The following is a 20,723-nucleotide window of genomic DNA, read 5'->3' as shown; positions in this document are numbered from 1 at the left end:
TTCCCGTCTAGCCTTCTGAAAATACTTTCTAGGCATGCTGTAAATAATTTTGGTGAAATTGTATGTCCTTGACGCACGCCCTTCTCAGTCTTAATTTTTTCCGAGTCCTTATGTAATTTAACTGTAGCAGTTCCCTTTTTATATATGTTTTCGAGCAGTTTTACAATGTTCTCATTCACTCCTTGTTCTCGCAGTGAATTTATAATTGCTATGTGCTCCACTGAATCAAAAGCCTTTTCGTAATCAACAAGACCTAAGCACAGTGGTTTATTATATTCTGTAGTTTTCTCAATTAGCTGATTCATTGTGTGTAGATGATCAGTGGTCGAATACCCGCTTCGGAATCCTGCCTGTTCACGAGGTTGGTTTTCCTCCAAAATTGTAGTTATTCTGTTTGTAATGACTTTAGTGAAGAGTTTAAAAATGACGTAATAAGCTAATGGGTTGATAGTTACAAAGATCTTTTGAGTCACTTTTTATGTAGTGTAAAATAACTATTGCATTACACCATGTTTTGGGAATTTTCTTCTGTTTTGTACATTGGGTAATTAAGTGAGCAAGCATATTTTGTACTTCTACTCCGGCATCCAACAGTAAATCTGTTACTATTCCATCTTCTCCCGGAGCCTTCCATCTTTTCATATATTTAAAACAAATATTTACTTCGTCTGGTGTTACCTCAGGTATTTCACTTATGTCAACTGAAAAGTTAGCTGTTGGTAATACTGTCTTTGATGCATACGTTCTTTGTAAAATTCTTCATCTCTCTTCACCATCTTATCTCTGCATTCAATGATTTCACTCTTTTTGTTTTTCAGTGGTGTCATTTGTTGCTTCCTAGTGCCATTTTACTTCGGACGTGTTTCAGACTTTTTCCATTGTTGATGGTTTCTTTGATCTGATCCATGTTTTTCTTTCTTTTTTCTTCTCTTTGTCTCTTGTTGCTAAGCTTATTTAATTCCGCTCGCTCTATTTCGACATTCTTTGTTTTTATGTTCATTTCCTTTCGTTTTTTTATTAGCTTGAGTGTCTTTTCTGAATATTTCTTGGCTTTGATTTATTAGGTTTTCCTACCACCTCCTCTGATTCTCTTAACACTTTTGTTTTATATATATATATATATATATATATATATATATATATATATATATATATATATATATATAGATAGATAGATAGATAGATAGATAGTGCAATCAGTGACATACACGGCAGGACCCGACAGCAGAGCTGGTTTACCCCTGCCACATCATAATGGACCCATCCCCTTACCCACACATGACCTGATCAACTGAGCAGATACAATGCGGCAGAATATCCTGTCATGGCTGCTTCATCATTTAGTCATTCACAAATTCTCTCCATTCATATCCGTTATGCACAGCCCCTCATCCTTGCTCAACAGACATCCCTCTCACATCCAACGCTGTATTCACACTGTCCATCCATCCTATTCGTGGTCTTCCCCTCAGCCTTACACTTCTCACATCAGATCTAATAATCTTTTTCACCAATCGCTCATTATCCATTCTCTCCATATGGCCAAACCATCGCAACACCCTCTGCTCAATTCGATCAGCCATCTCCCGAACAGCTCAGTTCTCCTTCGCACTTCATCATTTCTCACTCGATCCATACGTGTCACTCCACACATACTCCTCAGACACCTCATCTCCATTACATTCAAACTTTTCCTCTCTGCTACACCCATATTCCATGTTTCAGCCCCATATAATGCAGTGGGTACCACAACACCCTCATACAGCCTGCTCTTTACATCCATTCTAAGCGAACGACATCTAAACACTTTTCATTCCTCCCAGCACGTTTCCTACTTCATTCATGCTAAACTTTACTTCTGCCTCTATTCTTCCATCCACAGCAACATGTGACCCTAAATACCTGAAACGCTCTACCTCCTCAAGCAACTCACCATTCAAAACTACTGTATATTCATCCTCCTACCATCTATCAACCTCATACACTTTATCACTTGACTCTTATTCTCATTTACTTTCCATCCAAACTCCTCTACCAACTGTTTCAATATCTCCTCTGAATTAGCTACCAGTGCAGTATCATCCAGAAACAGCAGCTGCTTCGGATGCCACTCTCTACCATCAACATACAAGACTCAGACCTCCACCTAACACTCTTGCATTCACGTCCCTTGCAACACCATCCATATAAATATTCAACAACCAAGGCGACATTACACATCCCTGCCACAGCCCCACTCTCACGGGAAACCAATCACTCACAGTATTTCGCGCTCTTACACACGCTTCACTATTTACATAAAAACTTTTCACTCCTTTTAGTAACGTACCATCAAGTCCATACAATCTTAAAACAGTCCACAAAGCCTCCTTATCAATTCTATCATACTCTTTCTCTAAATCCATGAACGCCCAAAACACATCCTTACCTTTCACTAAATACTTTTCACACACTTGTCTCACAGCAAACACCTGATCCACGCATCCCCTCCCTCTCCTAAAGCCACACTGCTCATCACCAATCATTACCTCTGTACCTTCTCTAACTCTCTTAACACTCTACCATACACCTTACCTACAACACTCAACAGACTTATACCCCTAAAGCTAGTACATTCATACTTATCACCCTTACCTTTATACAACGGGACCACACAAGCACTTGCCAAGTCAATTGGCACCATACTTTGCACAAAGCACACATTCAACAATCTTACTAACCAGTCAACAATAGTCGCTCCACCACCTTTCAGGCATTCCACAGCACACCCATCCATACCTGTAGCATTCCCCGTTTTCATCTTTACTGCCTCCTGTACTTCCTCCCTCGTGATCAAAGAATCACTCAGCTCTCCCAAGACATTTATTCCTTGCACCCCTCCGTCTGCCACAATCTCAGCCTCCCTTTCCTCCTCTGATTTAACAATCTTTCATAATACTCCGTCCATCTCTTCCGAACTGCATCCATCTCAACATCCTTTCATCCTCTGCTTATGTATATATATATATATATATATATATATATATATATATATATATATATATATATATATATATATATATATATATACACACACACACACACAGTCGTATATCATCATGACCAACATCCGGACCTCCATTCCCACCCTAGGGCAGGGTGTGGAGTAGCAATGTCCAGACAGCCCACATTTGCCCAGTCCAATGGGACACGCTTCCATTCACTCATCACTCAAGCCCCCGGAATCCTGGCTCTATCGGATATGCCAAAAACATTCACCATGTTCTGTAGCTTCACATAAACGTATCCGATAGAGTCAATCCAGACGTGCTACGTTTAAAAGGGGTGCCAAATCCTTGATCATGCACTTCTCTTTACAACATTCATCTAGCCAGCTCGATCTATTGTCATTTCCCTAGCCTGACCGACTTCCAAACCTCTCTTCCTCACACACTCATCAACCATATCTCTTCACTTTCTCCTTAGTGTATATCGCCTCCTCCCTCCGTCAGTTTCGCTGAGATATACCTTTTTCACCACTCTGTTGTTATTCATTCTCTCCACATGACCATACTATCTCAGTACTCGCTCTTCGATTCTGGTGTCCACAGACTTCCTCACTCCACATCTTGCACAAATCACATTATTTCGTATCCTATCCACTCTCCGTTCTCCACATACATTCCTCAGCAGTTCCAGCTCCACTGCTATTGCTCTTGACTTTTCATTTTCATGCCACACCATAGTCTCACATTCATATGTTAAAGTTGGCACTAATACTCCTTCATGTAAGCCTCGTGCAGCTGCAATGCTCAAACCTGTTTCTCATCAAGGCCTTCATTGCAACAGCTACTTTTCTTCCTTGTGTCACTCTACTTTCAACTTCTTTTGCACATTTTCCTCTCTTTTCTATCACTGTACCCAGGTATTTGAACTCTTGCACCAATTCCAGTCTTTCTCCATTCACTTTAACATCGCACTGGGAGTCACCTTCTCTCTCAATAATTTTACTCCTTTCTACATTTACTCTCAAGGCACGACGCTTACAGACATCAGCAAAACTCTGCACTAGCCTACCAAGTTCATGTCCGGTATTCTAGTAATACTGCATCACCAGCATACAACAAATTTGAGATAATCTATCCGTCATCATTCATTACCAACGCATTCTCTCTCTCCATTACTCGTGTTTTTACTTTCTCAACACTCCATCCATATATATATTGAACAACGATGGGGACATCACACAATCTTGTTGCACGCCCTCACCGATCGTGAAGCATTCACTTAGGTGCCCAATAACCCTAACACATGCTTCACTACCATCATAAAAACTCTTGAGGGCAACTAGCAGCTTATCATCTACACCGTACATGCGCAAACCTTTCCACAATCTTTCTCTGTCCACTTTGTTGTACGCTTTTTCCAGATCCATGAATGCCATAAACACCTTATGGTCCCTCTCACAAGCCTTCTCTGCTATCTGTCTCTGCAAAAAATTGATCCACACATCCTCTGCCACTCCCAAAACCACCTTCTTCATCACTCACTGGGACTTCTATCTCTCTTAATTTCTCTATAATACTTCTTCCAAATACCTTCCCTACCACACTCGATACACTTACGCCACGATGTTTCTTGCACACACTTCGCTCACCTTTATTTTTGTATAGGGGAACAATCACAGCCTTTTTTTTTCCACTCTGCTGGCACAGTTTCACTCATTCATGCCTTCTTACATATCTCCAACAAGCATTTCATTCCAGTCTCTCCACTTCAGTTAATCATCTCCGCATACACCTCATCAACCCCAGCTGCTTTCCCATTTTTCAGCCGTTTCACAGCACTCTTCACCTGTGCAACTGTCACGTTTCCTGGCACTGCATTCCTTCTCTGCACACCCCCAAAACCAATCATGTTTACAGCCGCTCTTCTCTCTCGATTCCCATTCATCAGGCTTTCAAAATATTCTTTCTATCTGGTCCTTACTTCATCCCCGTGGGTTAATAATCTACCACCTACATCCTTCACACCATCACATTTCTTTCCGCTTTCACTTCTACATTTTCGCACCTCTTTCCTGCGTAAGTTCCTATTTTCAGAGTAGTTTCCATTCATTTTTCTTCCTAGATCATCATTTTCCTTCTTCTTTTCCCTCTTCACTAGTCTCTTTATGTGCTTCTTGCTCCCAGTATATTCAGTTCTGATTTCAATTGAACCCCTGTCCTGTAACCATTTTAGCCACTTCTTCCTCTTTTCCTTCACTGCTCTCATAACCTCATCATCCCACCATACCATACCTATCTTTTTTGTTACTACTCTTGCCACACCAAACTGTTCTAGTGTCTGACATTTTTTTCCACACTGGAGCATGTCTCTCGCTACTGTACGCATTATATTACTCATATTTAGAGAAAATGTGTTTTAGCATTGAGATAAGAATCCAAATACCACTTGAGTGTAGTGTGGTGTGGGAATGAGATGAGCACTAGATTTGTAGAGCCCAGCATTTTCTATCATAAACAACGAGGGTAAAGGGAAGGCAATAGAGAAATATGAATTGTATTTATGTTTAAAGTTTTGGGGGAAATATTTACCCAATTGGTATACTTTAATGTAATCAATACTACTTTATTGAGGTGTATAATGTGCATGGTAAAATTGTGATGCTTCTATTCATGTGTATATCCCAGCTGTCTACGGGGTTTGGCACCTCTGATTTAGCTGACCTCAGCGCCACTCCCAGTGGGGAGGCCGGCCAGCTACAGAGAACGCACTTTTCATTCAAACGAGAGGGACGTATATACTCTGGCCTCTCTCTGTGTCGCAGTTGTATCTTTCTGTGGCCAATAAAGAAACATAAATATGCTCAGTTTTCAGTTCACCTGCACACGTTGCCTCTACAATTCCTTCAACGGGATCTACACCAATTCCCACCATCTCCAGTGTGTGAAGACATTTGGTGGAGAGTGTCAGCCGGAAGTGACTTCGAATAGGTGGAACGTTATATCTTGATAACCTTGCTTGGAACAGTGCAGTCACATCTAAGCTGATGTATAAATTGGTGATCAGCTGTGGAGATCCAATAAGCTGATGTATTAGTGACTTGTTGAGGAATTACTACAAGCTGACACATAATATTGGTGGCAGCAGTGGGATCCACACAAACCGACACATAAAATTGGTGTTCAGTGCTGGGATATGACAAGGTACTAAAGGGATTTGTTCAGTGAAACCCCTTGCACCTCCTCGTGATCCTGCAGGTGAAACAGAAAATCTTACTCTCCTGTTGCGAAGGGACTAATTGCGGAGTGAGTAAGTGGAGCAGATATATCAGAGTAATTAATCTCGTTCTCTCTCTATCTCTGCCTGAGCGAGATAGCTCTACCTTCAAGCACAAACTGGCAATTATCTCGCTCTGGTGTGCGAGATATCGGCTCACCAAGGCCAGTGCGGTGAAGAATGGTATCGTCTGGACACATCTGGCAACTCTGGGCGCAGAGGCTGCCGTGAGGCAGGGTGAGTGTCTGGTGTGTGGGCTGTGTGGCTGTGTGTGCGGAGTCCCGCAGTCACCTGAGGACCAGCATGGGGAGGAGATCGTCATGTGGTTGGGGGAGAAACCTGGCGGAGTGTGTGGACTTGCAGTACAAATCTACCGGGAACTTCAGCATCATATGACACCTAGGTAGTGTACATGCACAGTGAACCTTCAGACACACTTAAGCAGCACATGTTAGTTAGGTAATGTGTGTAGAAAAATAAAGGTTTCTCAGTTTCCCCTAAATAGATACATTTTCTGTATGTCTTGTCTGTGTCCCATTCTCTATAGCTAAAAGCCATAACTAATCTATTTGTGTCAGTTATATTTTTCCTGAGACTGGGAAGGGAATAATTTCTGACAAGGTTAGATGGATACAGTGAAGAAGTGGGGACGAAAATGAAAGGGAGATTCAAGCAAACCAACCACGATGGAAGCAGACTCATCAGACTCAGAATTTTGTGAGTGGATTGAGACTTTGGACTGAGACTTTGGTTAAGAGCATCCAAACTTTACGTAGTGAAGGACATCTTGGGGCTGAAGATAGTCAGGACACTTCTGAGGAACTGGATAGTGAGGACTTGAACACTTTACATTTGCATTCTGGTTGTTCTTATTCTACAGTTCCTGAAGTTCAGTTAGGTCCAAAATGGCCACTGGTCTCACTGAAGAAGGTACATTCAGTATAGAAGAGACTGTGGATGTTGAATAGGCTGCAACAGCACCCATGATCACTCAGGATACTCAAGGTCCAATAATCTCTGATATTAATGCAACCACTCACATACCCACTTACACCTCAGGCACGTTCAGTTCACCATTAACTTTTGGACAGCAAGGACAAGACCATTCATTTGCTAATGTTCCTTATGCTAATCCATGGGGCATGAACACTAACAGTATTGGCATGCAAACTCAGGTTAATTTTCCTTCTGCATGGCACGAACCTAATATGGCAACCACTTATCTTAACCAGGCCAAGGCTAAAAAGCCAAAGGTACAATGATGGTGTGTTATCCATGGGCGGTGTCCTCATTTTACAGACTATTGCCCAATTGTTCTTGCCAATCGGAAAAAAACTGGGCAACCAGGTTAATTCGGGAAAAGCTCAGGGCTGCACACAGAAGTAAATAAAATCATACACATGTATGCCAAGGAGTCATCAAGGTTCAAGTTATGCACTGGTGACAGTGGACCATTTTTCACGATTCACTGTTTTAACACCTTTACAGACGAAAACTGCAGAGGAGGTGGCGCATGCTTTTGTAACCTCAGTGATTTGTCCATACTCTACACCCAAGGTACGAGTATTGCTCAGTGATAATGGCAGTGTTTGTAACCAAGTGTTAGAGGAAATCTGTCATACGTATGGGGTAAGGCAAGTCTTTATCACACCTTACAGTCCCAAGAGCAATGGCCTGGTGGAGAGGACAAACAGGAAGACACTGGAAGTCTTGAGATCAGCGATAAACTCGCAAGAGGACTGGCAAGCCTGGTTACCACATGTAGCGGCGGCCATCAACTCCTCAGAAAATTCGTCAACGGGAAAATCTCCTCATTATATCCTTTATGGAGAAGTTAGTTTTCCATGCTTATGTACATGCAAAACAATACTACTTCTTTCCTGAAACAGAGGACGTAACACTCACATGTGCCTCACATAATCAGTTCCTTACGGTAAAGGGTTACTATGTTGCACCCGATTATTGTGAGTTGCACATTAAAGAGATAGCAGCACCATCTAGCCTTGTCGGTGAACTTCTCGTCCCAGTTACGACCCTTTTTACCTTCATTCAATGTTTCTACCTTGAATGTGAACAGGCTGTCTCATGTGCTCAAAGAGATACAGTTCCTCACCCACCTGAACAAGACTGATTTAGAGCCATATGTACTGTCCTATCTTCCTACATACCTTTCTCCTTCCTATTTTGGTCCTGGCGTTGGTCTTCTACTTATTGTGGTCTTGTCCTGTGTTTGTGTCTGGGACTACTATCTACAAGGCCAAATGAGAAACCCACTAATACTACGGGTCCGTACTCGCGGATCGTAAGTGGACTTGCCTGCATAGTTAGCTACCCTACACATAGGTTAGGCTACATGGTAGTTAGGACAACAGTGTCGACAGGGACATTGAAAAGGTGTGGCCGAGCAATATTCTAGTGTCTGACATTTTTTTCCACATTGGAGCATGTCTCTCGCTACTGTACACATTATATTAATCATATTTAGAGAAAATGTGTTGTAGCATTGAGATAAGAATCCAAATACCACTTTAGTGTAGTGTGGTGTGGGAATGAGATGAGCACTAGATTTGTAGAGCCCAGCATTTTCTATTATAAACAACGAGGGTAAAGGGAAGGCGATAGAGAAATATGAATTGTATATATGTTTAAAGTCTTTGGGGAAATATTTACCCAATTGGTATACTTTAATGTAATCAATACTACTTTATTGAGGTGTATAATGTGCATGGCAAAGCTGTGATGCTTCTCTTCATGTATAAATCCCAGTTGTCTGTGGGGCTTGGCACCTCTGATTTAGCTGACCTCAGTGCCACTCCCAGTGGGGAGGCCGGCCAGCTACAGAGAATGCACTTTTCATTCAAACGAGAGGGACATATATACTCTGGGCTCTCTCTGTGTCGCAGTTGTTTCTTTCTGTGGCCAATAAAGAGAGATAAATCTGCTCATTTCTCAGTTCACCTGCACACGTTGCCTCTACAATTCCATCAACGGGATCTACACCGATTCCCACCATCTCCAGTGTGTGAAGACATTTGGTGGAGAGTGTCAGCCGGAAGTGACTTCGACCAGGCGGAACGTTATATCTTGATAACCTTGCTTGGAACAGTGCAGTCACATCTAAACTGATATATAAATTGGTGATCAGCTGTGGGGTTCCAATAAGCTGATATATTAGTGACTAGTTGAGGAATTACTACAAGCCGACACAACACACTGGTTTAGCATTTCTAACTAAGCAATTCCTATGTGCATTCCACAGGCTGTCCAGATCCATTTCACTCCAATTCACTGATTCTATCTCCTCCTCTACTTTGGTCCTGTAATCACCTACCATTTCTTCAATCCTCAGTTTCTCAATTATCAGTCTTTTTTCCAGACTGCTCCTCTCTTTCCAGATCCGCCTCACTCCTCGCAGTTTGATCTTGCATACCACAATCATATGATCTGACAGACCTCCACATCGTCCATTCACGGCCCGCGTATCAGCAACCATTCCCAGCATCGACCTCTCTATGAGCATGTAATCAATCAGGCTTTTTTCAGCATGATCGCTCCATACCATGTATGTTTATGTGCATCTTTGTGTTTGAAATACGAGTTACAAATGCACATCCTCCTTTCCTGACACATATCTTTCAGTTGCTTCCTGTTATCATTTTCTTCTGGTACTCCATTACAACCTATTGTCATCTCAGGACCAGTGCTTACTCTTCCATTCATATCGCCCATTACGATCACTTAATAGCTCCGGGGCATTTCTCCCGCTGCCTTGTCCAGCTCATCCCAAAACCCATCTATCTCTCTCTCACTCCTGTTATCACATGGTGCATATGCTACAATTATCGCCACTTTCACCTTTTCAAACTGGAACATACATACACCTCGAGCAGACACATTTGTAGTCTCTCATTCCACTCTGCCACACCTCATTCATCAATGAAGCAATTCCTTCTTTGCATCTTCCTCTTCCATTCATTCCCAATCTTACACATTTCACACATTCCCACTCCTCCACTTCACACCCTTTCATCTTCGTTTCACACAGTGCCATCAAGGCATATCTCGCACTCTTGAACACATTCATCACTTCCACCCTCTTGCTCTCCTCATTCACACCTATCACATTCCACACGGCCATGCGAATCTGCTCATCTGGTTGGGGCCTTGGACAGGTTTTGGGCCCTCCGAGGCTCTCTGAAACAACTGCCATGATTAAGTGATTTTAGATAGGGGAATCTGGGGACACTTGACCCTGGCAAAAACCCCGGTTATATGGTTACCACTCAGTGTAGTAAATGGTTTCCTGGGTACGGGAAACCATTTGGCTTGTCACTCAGTGTAGAGAACATAAGGCATCCCTACACTGAGTGAGTGCATGATGGGTGCCCCCATCCACCATTACTCATGTATATATCCCCCTCCACCACTATATATATATATATATATATATATATATATATACATATATATGTACACATATACACTACTCAAAACAATTAAGGGAACAAGATTTTGATTTGTGATATTTCCGAATCTATGCTTTGTTTGGGTTCAGAAATAGTGTTGTGAGCTGAGCAATGATTGAGGAACCGAATACATCTGTGTGAGTTGAGTTGTCCTTTCTGAGTATGTCAATAAAAATGGGAGTGTCACCCTACCCCTATATAAACAGTGAAAATATCATTTTTCATTGAGTAGAATTGGTCAAAATCAGCATCAACATGAGGTGTTTCTGGCTTTGGGCGATTTTGTTGTGTTTCCCTGTCATCATTGAGTGTGTGCAGCGGTATTTGTCCATAGTTGAGGCGGCTCGAGCATTACAGATGCTCGAGGAAGGACACACCCAAAGAAGGGTTGCCCAAGGGCTAGGAGTGTCTCCTAGCGTCATCAACCGGCTCTGGAGACAATACCAAGATGACGGGCTGTACACCAGAAGACCTGGGCAAGGTCGCAAACGCATGACATCCGCAAGACAAGACCGCTACCTGCGAGTGCTGGCCACCCAGAATCGACAGAGTACTGCCCAGGCACTGCAAAACGACTTCCAACGGGCGACTGGGGTCCGTGTCTCAAACCAGACTGTGCGCAACCGGCTTCACGAGGACGGCCATCGGGCTAGACGACCTGTTGTGGCCCCAGTTTTGACCCCAGCTCACCGAAGAGCACATCTGGAGTTCACCTAAGATCGCGTACAGTGGCAGTTACGCCACTGGACCCCAGTACTGTTCTCAGATGAAAGCAGATTCAGTGTTTCGACCAATGACCGCCGTATCAGAGTTTGGAGACATGCTGGAGAGCGGTACGCACCGTGCAACATTGTGGAACATGACCGGTATGGTGGTGGTTCCGTAATGGTCTGGGGGGGCATATTCATTGAGGGACACACAGACCTCGTTGTGCTGAATAGCGGTACCCTGACAGCTGCACGATATGTGGAACAGATACTGGACCCTGTGGTAGGGCCTTTTGCTGGAGCTGTGGGAGAGGAGTTCCTTTTCATGCAGGACAATGCTTGCCCTCACACTGCACGTGTCTCGATGAACTTCCTCCAGGAGCAAGGGATCGCCATAATGGAATGGCCAGCAAGTTCACCAGACCTCAGTCCCATCAAGCATGTCTGGGACATGCTGGCACGGAGGGTACATGCTCGCTAACCTCGGCCTGATAGCATTCCAGCACTTACCGAGGCTTTGGTGGCAGAGTGGGGAAACATCCCCCAGGACGCCATACGACGCGTGATTCGGAGCATGACTCGTCATTGTCGGGAGTGCATCCGGGCAAAAGGAGGTTACACTCATTATAAGAGACTTCAGAACCAGTTTTTAAGACAATTCTGAGACATTCCGTGGCTAAGCCTATCTCTTGTTCATTTCTGTTTTGGGAGTTATCTGGTACTCGCTTGTTCCAACAATAAAGTTCTCGTTTTGATTCCTTGCTGAACATTGCCTTTCATTGCTAACATATCGGGGAATACCCATAAGCAATTTTGAACCTAAACAAAGCATAGATTCTGAAATATCACAAATCAAAATCTTGTTCCCTTAATTGTTTTGAATAGTGTATATACATATATATGTACACACACACACACACACACACACACATATATATATATATATATATATATATATATATATATATATATATATATATATATATATATATATATATATATATGTACACATATATACATATATATGTACATATATATATATATATATATATATATATATATATATATATATATATATATATATATATATATGTACACATACTGTATATATACATACATATGTATAGTCAGCCAAAAAAGTCGTGTCTTCTTTCCAAACCCCGCAAATATTCGAAGAGATAAGTCGAAGCAGCAGGGATAGCTTCACAAGTCTGGCAACTGTGTCAGACCAGACGGTGGTGGGGGTGAGAGGTTTGGGGGCGGAGGTGGGGTAATGAAGGATGTGTGAGCTGTAGTTGTTGTTGGCAGTGTAGTCTAGCATTACACCGCATAGTAAAGGTGCTAAATGTGATATTACACGTGATTTAATACCTGTAAATAATGAAATGCATCGTCAACCAGAAATAATGCCTAGATCATGTAGCCAGCCAAACGTTAAATGAAACGACGAGGTGCAACCCCGCCCCCTCCCCACTTTCCTGCCACACACCCTCTGCCGGGTATAAACAAGCCACATGACATCAGAATAAAGGACAGAAAGCTGTGTTTTTACAGTATGTTTACCTTCTGAACATGGCAGGATATACTGTATATATACCATGTGTGGTGTGGCAGACGCATACGGTGCCTTCACAGTAATAACAAGAAAGCATTCCACAAGTGGTTAGTGTACTGGTAAAGGGGTGAAGGAAACTCGTAGATATAAATAAGTCTAGATGCCGCATGACATTACTTGAGATGCGTCTGCCCGGCCGCCATCTTGGAACGATCGAGGCAGACGATGTCGTGTTCCTGACGATGGGCAAAGAAATGCTGCAACACTGCTGCTTTTGAGTGTAGAAAGCGTCGGAATATATCTATGGTGACACCGATAGCATGAGCGGCTCAATTGTCTGGTTATGCAAACGTCCGTCAGCTGCTTCCCTATTCCCCGAAAGGAGGATGTGGGTTGCAGAAGGGAAATTTAAACCTGCAGTCCACCGAGTTCACGTTTCAGATGAACCAGGAACCACAACCATTACCATCACAACGACAACCACCACCACCACCACCACACCACCACCACAGCAACAACAACCATCATAACAACGACAGCCACCACCACCACCACCATAACAAAGATCACCACCACCACCACCACAACAACCACCACCACCACAACAACAGCAACAACCACCACCACCACAACAACAGCAACAACAACCACCACAACAACAGCAACAACCACCACCACCACAACAACAGCAACAACCACCACCACCACAACAACAGCAACAACCACCACCACCACAACAACAGCAACAACCACCACCACCACAACAACAGCAACAACCACCACCACCACAACAACAGCAACAACCACCACCACCACAACAACAGCAACAACCACCACCACCACAACAACAGCAACAACCACCACCACCACAACAACAGCAACAACCACCACCACCACAACAACAGCAACAGCCACCACCACCACAACAACAGCAACAGCCACCACCACCACAACAACAGCAACAGCCACCACCACCACAACAACAGCAACAACCACCACCACCACAACAACAACAGCAACAACCACCACCACCACAACAACAGCAACAACCACCACCACCACAACAACAGCAACAACCACCACCACCACAACAACAACAACCACCACCACCACCACAACAACAGCAACAACCACCACCACCACAACAACAGCAACAACCACCACCACCACCACCACAACAACAACAACAACAACAACAACAACAACCACAACAACAACAACCACAACAACAACAACAACAACAACCACCACCACAACAACAACAACAACAACAACAACAATCACCACCACCACCATAACAACCACCACCACCACCACCATAACAATGACAACCACCACCACCACCACCATAACGACAACCACCACCACCATAACAACAAAAATCACCACCACCACCACCACAACAACAACAACAACAACAACAACCATAACAACAAACACCACCACGACCACAACAACAACAACAACCATCACCACCACAACAACACACCACCACCACCACAACAATCACCACCAACACAACAATGGCCACCATCCCAACAATTACCACCACCACCACCACAACAACAACAACAACAACAAAAACCACCATCACCACCACAATATACAACAAAAAGACACCATCATCACCACCACCACCACAATAAAACCAATTATCACCACCTCACACCACCATAACAGCAACAACCAGCACTACCAATACAATAATCACCATCACCACCACCACACCAATAACCACCATCACCACCACTACAACAAAATCCACCATCACCACCACCACAACAAAAACCACCATCACCACCACCTGTCAAACCACCATCACCACCACCACACAAATAACTCATCATCACTCATAACCAAGCAACAACCACCATCACCACCACCACAACAGCAACAACCACCATGCACCACCAACAACAGCAACAAACACCACCACCTACCAACAACAGCAACAACCACCACCACCACAACAACAGCAACAACCACCACCACCACAACAACAGCAACAACCACAATCACCACCACAACAACAGCAACAACCACCACCACCACAACAACAGCAACAACACCACCACCAAACAACAACAGCAACAATAACCACCACCTACAACAACAGCAACAACAACCACCACCACAACAACAGCAACCACCACCACCACAACAACAGCACCAGCCACCACCACCACAACAACAGCAGCAACCACCACCACCACAACAACAGCAGCAACCACCACCACCACAACAACAGCAGCAACCACCACCACCACAACAACAGCAGCAACCACCACCACCACAACAACACAACCAACAATCCACCACCACCACAACAACAGCAACAACCACCACCACCACCACAACAGCAACAACCAACACCACCACAACAATCACGGTAGCAAATAACCACCACCACCACAACAACAGCAACAACCACCACCACCACAACAACAGCAACAACCACCACCACCACAACAACAGCAACAACCACCACCACCACAACAACAGCAACAACAACCACCACCACAACAACAGCAACAACCACCACCACCACAACAACAGCAACAACAACCACCACCACCACCACCCCAACAACAACAACAACCACAACCACCACAACAACAACAACCACCACCACCACCACAACAACAACAACAACAATCACCACCACCACCATAACAACCACCACCACCACCACCATAACAATGACAACCACCACCACCACCACCATAACGACAACCACCACCACCACCACCATAACGACAACCACCACCACCATAACAACAAAAATCACCACCACCACCACCACCACCACAACAACAACAACAACCATAACAACAAACACCACCACGACCACAACAACAACAACAACCATCACCACCACAACAACACACCACCACCACCACAACAATCACCACCAACACAACAATGGCCACCATCCCAACAATTACCACCACCACCACCACCACAACAACAACAACAACAAAAACCACCATCACCACCACAACAACAAAAAACACCATCATCACCACCACCACCACAACAAAAACCACTATCACCACCACCACCATAACAGCAACAACCAGCACTACCAATACAATAATCACCATCACCACCACCACACCAATAACCACCATCACCACCACTACAACAAAATCCACCATCACCACCACCACAACAAAAACCACCATCACCACCACCACAACAAAAACCACCATCACCACCACCACAACAATAACCACCATCATCACCACAACAACAATAACCACCATCATGACCACCACAACAATAACCACTATCACCACCACCATACCAAAAAAACACCCTCACCACCACAACAACAATAACCACCATCACCACCACCACAACAATAACCACCATCACCACCACCACAACAATAACCACCATCACCACCACCACAACAATAACCACCATCACCACCACCACAACAATAACCACCATCACCACCACCACAACAATAACCACAATCACCACCACCACAACACTAACCACCATCACCACCACCACAACAGTAACCACCATCACCACCACAACAACAATAATCGCCATCACCACCACAACAACAATAACCACCATCACCACCACAACAACAATAACCACCATCACCACCACAACAACAATAACCACCATCATGACCACCACAACAATAACCACCATCACCACCACCATAACAAAAAACCACCATCACCACCACCACAACAATAACCACCATCACCACCACCACAACAATAGCCACCATCACCACCACCACAACAATAACCACCATCACCACCACCACAACAATAACCACCATCACCACCACCACAACAGTAATCACCATCACCACCTCCTCCACAACAACATTCATTCTCATAGTCTGAATGCACTCTAAAACAAGCCCCACTATTACCTGCTTTGCTTGACCGCTCCAAGATGGCGGCCGCACAGACGCAACGCTGCTGTGCTGCAAGAATGGGCGATGCAGTAACTAGTCTGATTATTATATCCTATATGGGAAACCCAGCCACAAGCCACAGGTGTTACGCATAAGGTGATGAAAACCAAGATATAAGCAACCAACCAGCATTGATAGTCATATCTTCACAGTCATTCAGTTACCTATACTCGGACGACGGGAAATAGAGGGGAGATTCTAGTTCCTAGTTCATTAATAAACAAAAGCTGTTTTACATCATAATCGTGACGTTTCATTAAAATTCCAAACACTTGTTATGAAACGTATTCCACCGTTAGTTCCGTCTTCTGAAGAATTCCAAATATCAAAGAAATTGGTAATTGGACATGACATCCCATGTATATGAGAAAGTACAGCAGTATATTTTGATTACATGTAAAACTCGTGATGATGCATATGTAGACATTTACTGGCTGCATAAGTGATGTTGACTCATAACCAGCTAATTATAAACTCATTACCCAGTGGATGTTATTTCCAACAATTTCCACCCGAGTGAAACAGCAATACATGGCACCCCAAAGCACTCACCCCCACCACCGTCTGGTCTGACACAGTTGCCAGACTTGTGAAGCTAACTCTGCTGCTTCGACTTATCCATTTGAATATTTACGGGGTTCGGAACGAAGACTCGACTTTTTTGGCTGACTATACACACACACACACACACACACACACACACACATATATATATATATATATATATATATATATATATATATATATATGTATATACAGTAACTCCTCTATTTCTTTCCTCCGGATGCCCACTTTCCGAACATCCCCACATACCGGACATAATCGTCACGGGATCCAATATTCCCAAAATGGTCAGAAAACCACAAAAAATTCGAAAAAAAAAAATCGCCCGTAATTTGAACTCAGCGCAAGACAGCGCTGAAGCGAGCTTTGTTGTGGTAGCGCTTGTTCCCCTGACGTCCACTAGAGCACCCCTGCACACTCCCCACTTTCCGCCTGTCTCTTGTCGTGAGTGAACGCTCGTCATCATGGCTGCCCACGTGCTCGCCTTTGTGGTGGTGCCTTACCTGCTGCAGGCACTTCTGCTGCTCTTGTGCCTCTCTTTCGTGTGTGTGATGATGGCCTCGCCACCTGAGAAGAGGAAGAGAGTGGCTTTGACTCTGGAGAAGAAGCAGGAGATATTGGAGAAAGTACTGTAGATGCGAGATGGTCTTCATCACGCATCCTCCATGAGTTCAACCTGGCCCGATCTACTTTGTTTGATATTAAGAGATCCCAAGACAAACTCATGCAGTACACAGCTGACTTCTTGTCGAAAAGCAAACACAACATGGAGAGGAAGATGATGTTTACTCCCAAGTTTGCTGAAGTCGACTGCTCCACGCCGATTTGGTATCAATAGCAACATGCTGCTGGTGTGATGGTACATGGTACGGAGCTGAGGGCTGCTGCTGAGAAGTTAGCAAGGCTTCACGACGCCCTAGACTTCAAGGCATCCGAGGGTTGGCTCTTCGCGTTCAAGTTACGACATGGCCATACCAACGTAAGTCTCATGGCGAAGCTTTGGACGCTAACAAGGATGGAGTAGAGGAGTTTCGGCACAAGGTGAAGGGCTTGATCGACAGGGAGGGCCTCACTCTCGGTCAAGTCTACAACGCTGACGAAACTGGTTTATTCTATCAGTCTTTGCCTACGAACACTCTAGCCGAGGAGACGGAGAACCATGTACCTGGCCGCAAGCTCTCCAAGCAACAGCTATCTGCTTTGTGTTGTGCCAATGCTAATGGCATGCACCGGCTCAAGCCTGTTATTGTTGGCCGTGCAAAGCAGCCTCAGTGTCTTCGTGGGGTGATGGATGTCCTTCCTGTTGCCTGGTACCATTCTTTGAAGGCATGGTTCACAGCCCACATCTTCAAAGACTGGTTCCACAGCCATTTCGTCAAGGAGGTCATACATTACCAGACGGAGAAACTGGGAAGCCCAGGTGACCAAGTAAAGGCCCTCCTTCTCCTCGACAATGCACCTGCCCACCCGTGCGACAAGGACTTGGTGGCTGAGAATTGCTGCATTAGGTGCATGTTTCTGCCACCTAATACTACTGCTTTCATCCAACCAGTGGACCAAGGAGTGGTTTTGGCAACAAAGCGCCTATACCGACGGAAGTTCCTGGACGAGGTGATGGTTGTTCTCGAGGACGAAGATAAGCGTAGGGAGGGACAGGACACACGAGGCCAGCGGACTTTGGAAAACCTTCGCCGCTACAACATCAAGTCTGCCATTTACAACTGGGCCAGTGCATGGAAGGAAATCCCTGTCAAGACTTGTAGGCACGGTTGGTCTCGTCTGCTTCTCGGAACGGATGTGGAGCACGATTTCCTAGGTTTCGACGTGGATGACTCCCATGCACGTCTACGTGCGCACGGCGACAACGTTGAGGCGGACGAAGTGCGTGAGTGGTTGGATGACGATGAGGGCGATCCTGGGTATCAGACCCTCTCTGACATCGAGGTCGCATCTTCAGTTGCGGGTGTCAGTACCCAGCTTGAAGATTCCAACGAGGAGGCGATGATGATGCAGACTCCTCTCAGCATGACACAACTCCAGCCATCCCCAAGCTGAGCACACTCTGGGAACACCTAGAGTTCGTTCTAGACTACCTGGAACACCCGGACTGCAACAGGGAGATGGGGCCCTTGGGGCTTGTGGAGAAAGTGCATGCTTTCAGGCAGCACATCATAAATCATCAGAATCGTCGTTCCTTGCGTCAATCAATGATTGACAGCTTTTTCAGGCCCGTGACCCCCACTGTGCCCAGCCCTGGCTCCACTCCGTTGCCTCCCCAAGACAGGCCTTCATGCTCCGAGCCACAGCCCAGCACATCAGCCATGGTGGAGTCACCGCTCGACATGAGTTTGCGTCTATCTTCTGAGTCATCTGCAGTGGGTACACCATCACCACGACCCAGCGACGCACACCTAGGACACCTACCAGTGATACTCTCAGACTCTGACAGTGATTAAATGGCAAGAACTTCTCCACTAGACCACATGGGAATTTAGTGTTGTGCAGTGAAAGAAAAACAGTGCATACAGTATCGTTAAGAAATTAGAAATTTGAGTGAAAAGACAAACAACTTTTGGACTAAATTTAACGTAAATAAACTTGTGTGATTTGTTTTGAAATTGGTTTTATGAGTGAAAGACTTAAAGTGCAGAGTGCAACACTTATTAAGTTACAATGGAGAATAAGTAAGACAAGAGTGCACAATGTGAAGAGAATGGACTTCTGAGTGTGAATGACTAAGTTAAGTGCAAGACTTCATGAACAGTGTACTGCAAGTGCTTCAGGAAATCCTTCTTACTGTCAGAGTCTGAGAGGGGGCAGTTATTCATCAAGATGGCCATGGACTTGCTGTAACTAGGCAGAATGTTTCATACTGTACTGTACTGTATTTTCCACACTGTACTTACCTCAAACACCTCATTTCACTCTTTTATGTCCCTTATTGGTGTGAATATGTAGTGTCTTAGGTGCTATGCATGTGCAGTAGGGAGGTGTTTTTCAGAGTTAGGCTAGGTTAGGGTCCATAACTAACAGACCAGGAGCCAGGGACTTGTAAGTACCAAGAATGTTTAATATTGTATAAACCTACCTCAAAAACCTCATTTCATGGTTCTTTTGCATTTATTTCAGTCTTTTATGTCCCTTATTGGTGTGATTTGGGTCTTAAATGAGGGAGTTGTATAGGTGTTTTTCTGAGTTAGGGTCTGTAAGTACAAGTCCAG

The 20,723-nt window shown here is 44.4% G+C and overlaps 1 protein-coding gene across 1 annotated transcript in view; it reads left to right on the top strand.

The window, feature by feature from the left end:
• Window positions 1-11,444, top strand: part of LOC145410594 (solute carrier family 23 member 1-like) — a 230,642-nt gene extending 219,198 nt beyond the window's left edge. Inside the window, exons 11-12 of the mRNA XM_080280709.1 lie at window positions 5,673-5,778; window positions 11,062-11,444. Coding sequence (XP_080136835.1) covers window positions 5,673-5,778; window positions 11,062-11,444 — 489 coding nt within the window. The remainder of the gene's footprint in view (window positions 1-5,672; window positions 5,779-11,061) is intronic.
• Window positions 11,445-20,723: the final 9,279 nt, after the last annotated feature.

Source organism: Coenobita brevimanus, chromosome 86 (genome assembly GCF_032717465.1).
Source record: "Coenobita brevimanus isolate Jiangsu-jjx chromosome 86, ASM3271746v2, whole genome shotgun sequence".
Lineage (NCBI taxonomy): Eukaryota > Metazoa > Arthropoda > Malacostraca > Decapoda > Coenobitidae > Coenobita > Coenobita brevimanus.
The sequence above is the reverse complement of the archived record's forward strand: the minus strand, read 5'-3'. Positions and strand labels throughout refer to the sequence as shown.